The sequence below is a fragment of the Marmota monax genome, unplaced genomic scaffold (genome assembly GCF_021218885.2).
Source record: "Marmota monax isolate L192 unplaced genomic scaffold, Marmota_monax_Labrador192_F-V1.1 WCK01_AAM20220418_F8-fsc00397, whole genome shotgun sequence".
Taxonomy (NCBI): Eukaryota; Metazoa; Chordata; class Mammalia; order Rodentia; family Sciuridae; genus Marmota; species Marmota monax.
The window spans coordinates 342,188-354,211 of record NW_026692162.1 but is presented as its reverse complement, the minus strand read 5'-3'; the positions used below and the strand labels follow the sequence as shown (position 1 = coordinate 354,211).

The 12,024-nt window shown below is 44.6% G+C and overlaps 1 protein-coding gene across 6 annotated transcripts in view; it reads right to left on the bottom strand.

The window, feature by feature from the left end:
- Epn2 (epsin 2) overlaps nt 1-12,024 on the bottom strand; it is a 96,393-nt gene that overhangs the window by 46,139 nt on the left and 38,230 nt on the right. For 5 of the 6 annotated variants that reach the window (XM_058572179.1, XM_046420689.2, XM_046420681.2 and 2 more), the window contains 2 exons: nt 3,057-3,181; nt 1,441-2,205 (listed from right to left, as the gene is read on the bottom strand). In XM_058572179.1, the coding sequence (XP_058428162.1) occupies nt 1,441-2,035 (595 nt within the window). In that variant the 5' untranslated portion in view covers nt 2,036-2,205; nt 3,057-3,181. The remainder of the gene's footprint in view (nt 1-1,440; nt 2,206-3,056; nt 3,182-12,024) is intronic. The other variant, XM_058572180.1, reaches the window with a different exon arrangement.

Below are 12,024 nucleotides of genomic sequence, written 5' to 3'. Positions count from 1 at the left end.
AGGAAACCAAAGGACTTTCTTTTTATTTATTTATTTTTGTATATACGTGCAAATTTAACCCGAAAGGAAACTTCTGTACATTATAAACCATTTATTTTCTAGTGGTTTCATGAAGGTTACAACCATTGCTTAAAAAGAACAGTTTAAACCAAGAGAAAATGACAATAACTAAAAATGGGACAAGAAAACTCTAACTGCTCCAAGTTTGATGATAACTTAGAATTCCTAGAGGCAGAAAAATCTGACTTTGATATGCAAATTTCTCATTTGACACATTTCTTAAAATGCTGTGGTAAGGGGACAAAGTCAAATTGAAACCTGCAAAAGCAGGAAATGTTGGCAAGTGGTCTGATGACAGAACCACTGACTAAGCAAGAGTTGACCGGCTTGCCAAACTACAAATAACTCTTCAAAAAAAATGTTTACTGTTATGCTGATATAGTGTTACTAATTCCAGAAAGCATGGGCATAAAAATCTGCATTTTTGTTTTTGTAGTCAGAAAATACAATTTCTGCACTCCCCCAGCTCTATACCTCCCTATCCTTATATAAAGCCACCAAAGCCAACTATCTCGATGTGGGGTTCGCACCATGGCCACAGAGCACTGGAAGGGTGGAGAAGGGGCACTATTCCTAAGACCTTGGCCAGGATGCCAAACGTGGTTCAGGACATTAGCTTCTAACAGGCCTTAAACTCTACTTCTGCTCCCTGAAATCACTTCCGAACACAGGACAAATACCCAAAGTGAACTGACAAGCAAAACCAGAAAAAAGACCAGCCCTGTCCAGTGCAGAGCCAACCACAAAACCAAATCACAGAGCACTCCTTTTGCATGTTTGGAAAAGAAGCCTTGCTCACATTAACAACCTGTGGAGGTTTTTTAGCAATTTTCCCTCTCTACACAAAACAGAAACACCCAATTTCCATGCTCTGTGATGCTGAAGTAGAATACACTGAGCCACTCAAGAGACCTACAGCTCAGTCAACAGAAAAAAAAATTTAATACAGATTAAGGAAACAAGATTACCAAAAAAGAGCATTCATTTCCTCCTAGTTACCAATCAGCTCCCCATTACTTGAGTAGTAGTAGGCAATTCCTATGCTGGCAAACCTTCTCAGAAGAAAAAGCTAATGAGACCTGCCTTGGTGCCCATCTTCTCCTGAGAACCCAGGAAGCCACAGGAGCCACCCTGCCCAGATGCACAGAATGAAACCCACAGAGCAGCCAAGGGACTGAAAGCCCTTTTGTGAGCATAACTCAACCCAGACTAGGGCACTGTTGTCTAGTATGCAAAAGCTGAGAACTGAGGACAGAATCAAGACCTAGAGTGGCTGCCACATCCTCAGCCCCAGGCAACCCAGGCTACCTGCTGCCCTGGGTACTGCATCTACATAAGGTGCCCATTTGAGTCAGGGTAGGAAGGGCTTAGATTACTCACAGCCATGATAGGAGGCTGGTGACCCCCCAGCCTTGCCATACTCCTGCTCTGAGTAGCTGGTGGAGAGATTGGGCTGGCTGGAGCCGCGGCCAAAGGTGATCTGGTTGCTGCCCATGCCAGTGGCCACCTGGGCCATGCGCTCTTTGGTTTTGAGAGCCTGGGCCCTCTCAGCCTTCAGTCGCTCCTCATCCTTGAGAAGGGCCACCAGCTGCTTAGACTTTTCACGCACATTGATACCCTGGTCCTTGCCGTCACGGTCAATATACTGGAAGTCCTTCAAGGTCTGGATTGCAAAGATGTTCTCACGGCACTGCTGGGCCACACGCTCAGAGCCTGTCTTAATGAGGTAGTCCAGCAGGGTCAGTGCCTTATACACGTGCCTCCAGTTCTTGCCATGGTCATTAAGCCGTTTCCACACCATACTCATGATCTCCGAGAAGGCAACCACGTTATAAGTCAGGTCAGCAATCTCGGTCATCAGAGAGCTGGATGGTCCCCATGGGTCATTGGAGGTGGCTTCCCGGACTTTGATTTCAGCCTCTGAGTAATTGTTCACAATGTTTTTCATCTGTCGTCTGATAGATGAAGTCGTCATTTTTATTTTCTTTGTTACAAATTTAAAGCCCTTCAAAGAGAAACTTTCCTGTTCTCTCTGTAAGTCCACACCCTATGAAGGTCCAGTTTCCGTAACTGAGCTGGAGCAAGAGCCCGGAACAGTCATTTCCTCCTCTGGAGCCTCAGGTCCAAGAAGCTGGAAGCCATGACCTAGAGAGACAGAAAAAGCACCCTGTGACGGTGATCTGGTTGCTGATATGAGCACCCTGTGACGGTGGGAGATCCTTGCCCAGACACTTCTATAAACTGCAGGTATTAGGTAAGAATGGGCAGGTTGTGTATATAGTTAACATATTCTTGCCTCCTTACGATGTGAGAGAGTCCATTTTGCTTTCAAAACAGATAAAATCAATAGTGCCAGTAATAATAAGTAAAATTGATAATGTCAGCTAATAATGAGTAAAACCTAAACTCAAGTAAACATTGTAACTATTGTTCCATTTCCAAGAAAGTCTTCCACTAAAATGGCTATTTGGTGGGTTCTATTTTCACTGCTGGGTACTGTGAAAGAATCAGGATGCTGGGGAAATTGGTCCTGATATGTGTATTTTATATTTTACACTGGGGCTTTAATACAGGGCCTCACATTCAGTTACCACTGAGTTATACCCCAAGCTCAATTCTGATAGTTTTAAAATTATATGTAGCCTCTCAATTTAGGGCTATCTTAATCCAAAATGCTCGTTTATACCTCTAAAACTGCTGAACATTTGGCCTTGGTCCCCTGGCCTTCTTCCTCAAGAGCTACTTCTTTTCTGACCTTCCCTGCTCGAGAACTAATGAGGGTTATCTCTGGTCTTCTAGAGCAAGGATGACAACCAACTTTCCCTCCGCCACTTTCAAGACCCTAGGCATCTGACCCAGCTAACACAGCCTTAAAACTTCTTAGTTGGAGCCCAACCCCCTCAACTCAATAGAGGAGAAAACTGAGGCCCAGAGATATGCATTCCATTAACTCCAAACACATTCATCCCCTCTTCCTCCAGATGAGAAACACTTACGGAGTTAAAGCGGGGTCCACATCTCCGACACAAGGCTCTGGTCCTCAAGTTTGGTGACCCCCATCTGCCTCGTTCACAGTGAGTACCCAGCACCTAGCAAGCACTGTGCCCAACACGAAATAACACTGTTGAATAAATAATATTAGAGATTAGAAAGTGTCCTTATCCTCAAGAAGGCCATAATCCTGCAGAGGATAAAGGTTCCTCATCTACAAAATGAGGATTCTAAGGCCCAGAAGACTTCAGAGATGGCCACAGATTAAGCAGAACAGCTGGAGACTAGACAGAAAGTGAGGGGCTCCAATCATCACTACCACTTTCTTGGCCATTTGGGTTCCTTCAGGCCAGGATCTCTGTCTTGCTTATCAAGCTTGTGAAAACTACTGTCTCATAAATAATCTGTTTCTATAACAAAAAAAAAAAAAAAAAGAAAAAGAAAATCACTGTCAACTGTCTGGCAGAAAAAGTCACCCAGCTGGGCCAGCATCCTTCTCTAGATATATCCCCTGTGTAGTCCAGGACCTGCCACCTCCTCTTGAAATGGCCTTTCCTCTCCACCATGCTGCTGTGCTATTTCTACTAGAGAAACAAAGACAGTCTCCGTTCTCATCTAAAGCTCAGATGGGCAATGAACCTATCAAAATAAACAAGTAAACAAAAGGATGGCACAGGAAATATAATGGCCACTTTTCATCTCACCACACAAGAAAGGGACAGCTCACAAAGTTTCATCCACCATCTCATGACCTCAAGTACGCTCAGGATTCTGTCTCTGACTCTGTCTCTGACTCTGTCTATGGCCACAGAACTGGCTTTGGTTGAAGGCAGGCATGTTCTGCCTCTCTGCCCACTTGGCCAGCTCTTGTGAATCCTCCAAAGCCTATCAGAGAACCAGAGATAAAAATATTTTTTTATAGTGACCTGCATATTTGCTTTAAGTAGGCTTTTCATTCATAGGGCAACATATACTGCTGGCAGAAATGGGACGGGTCTGACAAAGGGAAAAAGAACACTCTGATTTATAGTGAGTATCTCCCAGCTTACAGAGTACATATTGTGTTGATGAGTATGGTAACACATACCTGTAATTCCAGCAACTGGAGAGGCTGAGGCAGGAGGATGGCTAGTTTGAGGCCAGCCTCAGCAACTTAACAAGATCCTGTCTCAAAATAAAAATTAAAAGGACTGGGGATGTAGCTCAGTGGTAAAATGTCCCTGCCCCTAGGTTCAGTCCCCAGTATCAACAAAAGGGGTGGGGGGAGGGGTGATAGCTATGTGTCAAAATCAGTAGTAATGTTCAGATGCACTTATAGGGGCCCTACTATATGCAAGGGACCCTAACACTTCTCAGCTGGGCGGGATGACTGCCTCCACTCCAAGAGAAGTGGGCCGACCTGGGATTCTCCCTTGCAGAGGCCTCAACACCTCTCTCCATAATTCAATTAAGCACTAGAGCAAATAATGTTGGTAAAAAGACCTTGAATGGTTGAGAATATCTTAGGAAAAAAGAATACTTCCCCAAGGGAGAAACAACCCTGGGTTCTGCTACCCTCCTCTAGTCCCACCATCTTACAGAGTGCCACGTGGCAGAAGTCTAACAGCTGGGCCCAGCATCCTCCAGCAGACTGGGGTAAACTGTGAAGCCCCATCAGGGCTTCCACTGGGCCTAGTAAGCCTGTGACAAAGAAAAGACAGTGACTCCTGTGAGCAAGAGCCAGAGTGCCTGTTTCCTTGACACTGACCAAGGAAGGAATGCTGAACAATTCAGATGTCAGGTCTGTTGACCAAGGTGGGGGTCTTTCTTTAACAGGTTCAAATTGCACAGACACCTGTTGGTGGTCTCTGAAATATTCAAGCTTCCTAAGGAAAAAGCTAATAAAATATGCACTGCAGTCTGAAAAATAAAGACCATATAATTGACACAACTTTCTGCTATCTTCTTAAAGCTTATAGAAAGAGCAGCCTTCAGAATTAGCAGATGCTAAGAAGGGAGAGATCTGGGGATAAGAAATGCCCACTAGTTGAAAAGACACCAGAGGTGCCTCAGGGACCGTGTTTCCAGGTCAACAGGGCTATGCACCTTATCCAAGCAAGATGCTGCAAACTGAAACTTCCAATTCCAACTTAGGGTGACCTAAGCCAAGCTGCAGGACCCTGGCAATGACCACAGGCACAGAACACCTGAACCTCCATGACTTTGGCAAACTGAGCCATGTACACCCCAGACTCTAATTTTCCCATTTCAAACTTCTCCTCTTCAACCCCAGGACTGTATTGTAAATACTTAGTGGTTCTTCTTCAGCAAATATCTGCCAAGACACCTTCCCAAAAGCAAGCTCCCACCCTCCAACACGTGTTCCTCTACCTCCCAAGGACATATCCTATTATTCCAAAACCTGAGTTTTTGGTTTTGTTCTCTCTTCTCAATAGTTTGCTTGCTCTACTTTCCAAACTTGCCTTCCCAGTTTGCCAGTTCTTCCATTTCCAGCCTGCTGAGCACATGCAAAAGCCACTAGAACAGGAATTTGTTACCTCCTGGGATCCTTATTTGATTTAAACCTAGGAATTATGACCAGTTCACAAATGTGAACCACATCTTCAGGACTCCAGGCCAGATATGGGGAAGACAGCAGGACAAGGAGGAGTTGTGAAAACGGGAGAAAAATAAACTTTGTTAAAAATTCACATAAAAGAGAACTCCCCCACTGAAAGGTGGGAGAACTTCTTTTTATAAATTACATACTGAAAAGTAAAGGGACAATGTCACTGTGTGAATTTGTACAATTCTGTTATACATACATACATTTATTTATGGTACCAGGGACTGAATTCAGGGGCACTCTAATACTGCACTATATTCCCAGTCCTGTTTATTTTTTTATTTTGAGATAAGGCCTCATTAAGTTGCCCAGGCTAGCCTCAAACTTGTGATCCTCCTGCCTCTGACTTCCAAGTAGCTGGGATTACAGGCGTGTGCCACCATACCAGGCTGAGATAGCCACTCTTAATCACTGTGAGTCAATAAAATTCCAACCAACAGCAAAGAAACTGAACATCCTAGCTGGCCTGGGGATGTTGCAGGGGGAGATAAGTTAGAATTTGGCCCAGAGCTGGTGGTAAAGATCACTGGCAGAGCATCTGCCTGGTGTACTGGGTGGCCCTGCATTTAATTCCTAGCACCACAAACAAACACAAAGAATGATTTGTTAGCCTTTTTGGAAGTCCTTGAGAGTTTTAAGGACTCCATCATCAAAATCCACAATATTTTCAGTATGGAAAGAAAGACTCATTTCTCTACATTTTGTCTCCAGAACTAAAAGCCTTCTTCTAAGCCAAATATTTAATTTTCAGCCTGTTAATGGAATCTGCTGGTTTTACCTGTGCAACAAACATCTCCAATTGTCTTGGAAAGGGTGCCTCAGTCATTCTCAGGGATTGGCCAGAAGGAGGCTCTGGTCTCAGGCAGGGTCAATTAAAGCACCAAAGTACCCCAGCCTGGTGGTATATTGACAATCCAGATTAGGCCACCTGGAACCCTCTCTGGATGGGACCTGAGACAAATGGGAAGCCAGGAGGTTGCTAAGCTGCTAGAAGCCACCACAAGGCCAGGGTCAGAGGTTACCTAAAACTGAAATAAGTACAGGAGAAAGCAAGAAGAGGGTGAAAGAAAGGGTGAAAGACATCACATCATTTGTACCTCTAGGTTCATCTATATCTGAAGCCATTCATCCCTTCTCATGTAACTGAGAAGTCATTTGTAACTTTCAGTGGGGTTTTTGTCACTTGCAACTGCATGTCCTATGCAACAAGTGCTTGAGAGGACAAGAGGAGGAAAGCCAGCAACAGCCAAAGAGAGCATGGTTGTTCCTTCAGCTCCCAGTGGGCTTCAAGCAGAAGTGTAAAGACAATGCCAGGCTCCCCGGCAGCAGACTGACATAGAGGGCTGTGTATTCCCAGGGATTCTCAGCACTCCCCAGTGATGAAGCATCCCCAAAGTCTGGGATCATCTACTTTTTCACGAGAGCAATGTATGATGGGAACCATAAAGTAACTGAATTAAACAACTAATAGGGGAATAACAACCCAAGGCTGATATGCCCCTGGAGGCAAGAAGTCTATAAAAATGTGCTCCAAGGACATGTAGAGTTGAATAGGGAAATTCCTTTCAAATCTGATACTCCTGATCATGAGGGACAGATTCTTCTAGGTTCTGAATCACCCAGGTAGGACACTGTCAAAACATGGTGACTTCACCTGTGCTTCCTAAGGAAATTCTGGGCAGTTACTTTTCAGTTCCATTATCAAGGATAAAGCCCTGCTGTGAAGAAATAGCAACATCTGTCCCTCAATACCCTCTCCCTAAACCTAACAGTTACAGGACTCAACAGTGACTGTAGCAAATCAGTCCCAATCAATACATATGATTGAGTGGATTGACTGAACATCCCACATCAGATGGCAGCTCCTATGACTTCACACATACTTCATCCTTCTAAAAGCAGATGAGAGTGAGCTTGAGAACGGACATGTCCATGTTTCCCCCAGTGTCACATCTGTATAGTCCACAGCCCATATTTATCAGAACACCCTAGGAGCCTGTTTGAAAATCCAGAGATAGAAAAGAGGTAGAACCAAGAGGATGCTGCATTCTTAACAAGCTCCCCAGATGATTTTAGGCACACTGAAGCGGGGCTAGGGGTCCGGGGTATGATGCACAGGAACCGGAAATGTGGGTGACACTCTGCAATCCTTGATTAACTGGCTCTGATCCCTTTATGTGCCATCTATGAGAAAGCAAACACTTCCATCTTCCTCCTGGGGAAAAGGGTACAAGGCCCTTTATAAGGAGGCCCAGTCAGGGGTAGCTGAGACAGCAGCTCACATGACAGACCCTCCAGAAGACAACAGCCCAGTCAGGACAATATGGACAGTACCACATTCTTTTCAACAGTAATCATTTCAGCCTAAAGAGAAAGGACTATTATGGTTCTGCTTCAGCCACATTAGCATTAACTTAAAGCCTAAGAACTGTGGCTCATGTAGAAGCAGGGAGAAATTCCTTTATTTCCCTCACCAGGAAAAACAATGAGCTTCAGCCCAAATGCAACACCTTCTTCACTAATGGAACCTGAGCATCTTCATTCCAATGGCTTTATGTTGATTAGAGAAACCAAAACCAAACTTTATATTAGTATCCGAAAATTGGAATGGAACCACACCATTTGCCCCAGCTATCCCACTCCTTGGTTTATACCCAAAGGACTTAAAACCAGCACACTATAGTGACACAACAACATCAATATTTATAACAGCTCAACTCACAATAGCTAAACTATGGAAGCAACCTAGGTGCCCTTCAACAGAAGAATGAAGAAAAAAAATGTGACATATATACAAAATGGAATATTACTCAGCCTTAAAGAAGAATGAAATGATGGCATTTGCTGGTAAATGCATGGAGCTAGAGAATATCATGCTAAGTGAAATAAGTCAATCCTAAAAAACCAAAGGCCAAATGTTTTCTCTGATATGCAGATGTCAATTCACAATAAGGGGGTATGTGTGCTAGGGAATAATATTAGATAGGGAATGGATTAGGTAGAGGGGAATGAAGAGAAGGGAGGGAAGGGGGTGTGGAGTAGGAAGGATAGTACAATGAATCAGACTTTATCAATCTATGTACATATATGACTACATAACCAGTGTGACTCTACATCATGAGCAACCAAAAGAATAAGAAGTTATACTGCATTTATGTATGATGTGTCAAAAATGCATTCTACTGTCATATATAACTAATTGGAACAACAAAAAAAAAAAACCTTTGCATTCATATACTTAAAAATTTTTGAGGGAAAACAAACATTTGACTTTGCCTTCTATATGGTAGGCCAGGTAAAGTTAAACTGCCCACACTCATTTCTCTGGAGTATAAGTCCACCTATATCAAGGTGGAGATGTAAAGGGCTGACTGTGTAGGGACAGCCAAGCCCCATGCTAATCAACATCATCTTTCAGGTAAGTAGAAGGCCTTCTAACAAGAAGCCACCTGGGCAGCTTCTCCCAAGATCCGTCAGTCATTCCAACAAGCACAAGAGAGCTCAAGTATATATCAGATGGCCTCCTGAAACTTTAAGTGACCTTAATTTTCCTAAAAGCAGCAATCAAGTGCCAAAAAACATGCCAAAGAATTTCACTGTTCTTTACCAACCGTTTTGTCTCTGGGAAGAGCCACCCATGAATACAGATTATATTAGTGGTGAAATGTGGGGGTTTTTTGTTTTGTTTTTTTGTTTTTCTGGAGGTTTTTTTGTTTGTTTGTTTGTTTGTTTGTTTGTTTGTTTGTTTTGGTACTAAGGCCTGAACTCGGGGCACTCAACCACTGAGCCACACCCCTAGCCCTATTTTGTATTTTATTTAGAGACAGGGTCTCACTGAGTTGCTTAGCGCCTCGACATTGCTGAGGATGGCTTTGAACTCACGATCCTCCTGTCTCAGCCTCCCGAGCTACTGCGATTACAGGCATGCACCACCGTGCTCTGCAAAATGTGGTTATTTTTAAAGACTGTGTGAAGCAAGGGCAGGGTCAAGAGACCTGGTTCTGGTTGTTGCTGCTGACCCAGGGAATGGGGCATGATGAGCTGCAACCTCCTGAGTCGAAGATCAAACACCCTGACAACTGCACAAAGGGGACACCTAAAGCAGACATTCAAGGAAAACAAGCAAACTTTTAATATTCCTCTACCTCCCTTCCACCCTTCACCCTTATTCAATAGTTTTACAAATGACCAAATCAAGGACAATATTCTTTTAAAATCATGAAAAAGGTGCTAGGGGTGAAGCTTAGTGGCAGAGTGCTTGTCTAGCATGAAGGACACCCTAGGTTCTCCCCAGCACTGGGAGGGGAGAATAAATCATGCAAAAAAGCAAATGATATGCAGTGGTACAGAGACCAGATTTAGGAGAAACAGGGAAATATGCGGACCAAGATGCGATGCTATAACTGCTCTGCAGCATCAAGGAAGCCAGTGACCAGGTCCTTGCTTCTAAAATGACAGAGGTAAACCAGATGTTCTTCCCAAACCTTTCAGTTCTAAAAGCCACGGTTCTGACCAGTGGCCCTGTTCCCTGCCATCTCCATGGTATCATGGGGAGCTCAGCCACAAGTCATAGTCTAAGGGACTAAAACTCAGGCCACGAGCCAATCAGACAGATGTTTCTGTAGGCCTACAGGGCTCCGTGGGAGGGCAAAGGAGGGCTTCCCTTTGGGCTTTGGAAGTGTGAAGAGCAGCCCTCAGAATTCCTCTCCTCTCCCAGGAAAGCAGCATGCGACCCCCAAAGAAATTTCCGTTTTTAATACACAGTGACTCTGCCACTGGAAACATCACTGATGGAAGACAATGGGGCCACACACACCCAGAGACTGGGTCCCCTCCCCAAAGCAGGCCATGCTATGGATTACCATTGCTAGGCAGTACAACTTTCCAGCCTGAGATGTTTGAAAAAAAAATGACAAGCTGCATGGGAAATTTTCAAGTTCCCATGATTTTGTGCTTAATTTAGACCTGGCTAGTGGTTGTGGTGGTGCTAAGTGCTGGGCTGTCACCATCTCCAGAAGCCAGAGAATGTGGAAGTACAAGGGGGTGAGCCACAGGGCCCTCAGCCAGACGTCCACTGTCTCTGGGTTTCCAACAACACTGTGACTTCACTCTTCTCAGAGGGAGCACAGGATTCGAGCCAAGAAGGAATCTGCCAAGGAGCAGGTGTTTTCACCCTGTGTGCACAAGACCACAGCTCAAGAAAAGTGAATGGTCAGCTCACCTCTACCCTGCAACCAGTACTTATGGGAAGGGCTTGGATTCCCCACAGCAGCTGTGGAGAAGCCAGAAGGAGCCAGGTAGATTTCTGCAGGCAGCAAAGGGAGCTACTTCCTCAGACTTCTGGTAATGATGGCTAATGTCTCACAAGCTGACCTTGGTTCCCAACTCATCTCACCATCACTGGGGCTGGAGGGATGAGCCAGAACCTCAGAGATCAAAAGTACAGGCTCATCTCAGATATGCTCAAATGAGCCAAACCATCCTAACTTTGGGCCCCTGGGGTTCCCTGAGGAAGGGCTGGTCCTGAAAGTTAACTCTTTCTGTGCCACCTGTGTGCTATACTCTCTTTTCCAGTCACTTTACTTTTTTTTTTTTTTTTTTGGTACTGAGAATTAAACCCAGGGGTGCTTTACCACTGAACCACATCCCAAGCCCTTTTTATTTTGAAACAGGATCTTGCTAAGTTGCTTAGGGCCTTGCTAAATTGTTGAGGCTGGTATCAAACTTGTGATTCTCCTGCCTCCGCCTCCCAAGTTGCTGGGATCACAGGGTGTGTGCCACTCACCCTGCTCCAGTCACTTTTCTTATTATTGGAACAATATGCTGCTGTCGCTCCAAAGAAACCTGCCTGCCAGTCAGGTTTCTGTCTTGACTTCTACCACACCTCCTTTTTCTTCTGCCAGTCCTTGTCCTTCCTGGGACTGTCACGGCCTGGCTCCTTGTCACTCAGATGTCAGCTTAAACACTGCCTCCTCAGAGGCAGTCGTATTCACCAGTTCACATTTTCAGCAGAGCCCCTCCTCTATCTGACATTTTCTTGCTTATGTGCCTATTTATCTGTTCATGTCACTCTGGCTCTACCTGCCTTCATGAGGGCAGAGCCCCACCTGCCTCTTTACCACTGTCTCTCCAATGCCTAGAAGAGCATCTGGCACACAGTAAGTGCTCAATAAGCACCTACCATATGAATGACACAGTAGCCAAAGATTAAAAAAAAAAAAATACATTATCCCACCTACTCAGGTACACCTTGATGCTATGCTCCTAGTTCTGCTTTCCTTTGGTCTCTCTCTCTCAAGTAAGAAAATAGCTGCTATAATGCCTGCCCAGTAATACACCACCAGGAAACAGGCATGGTCACACCTGGT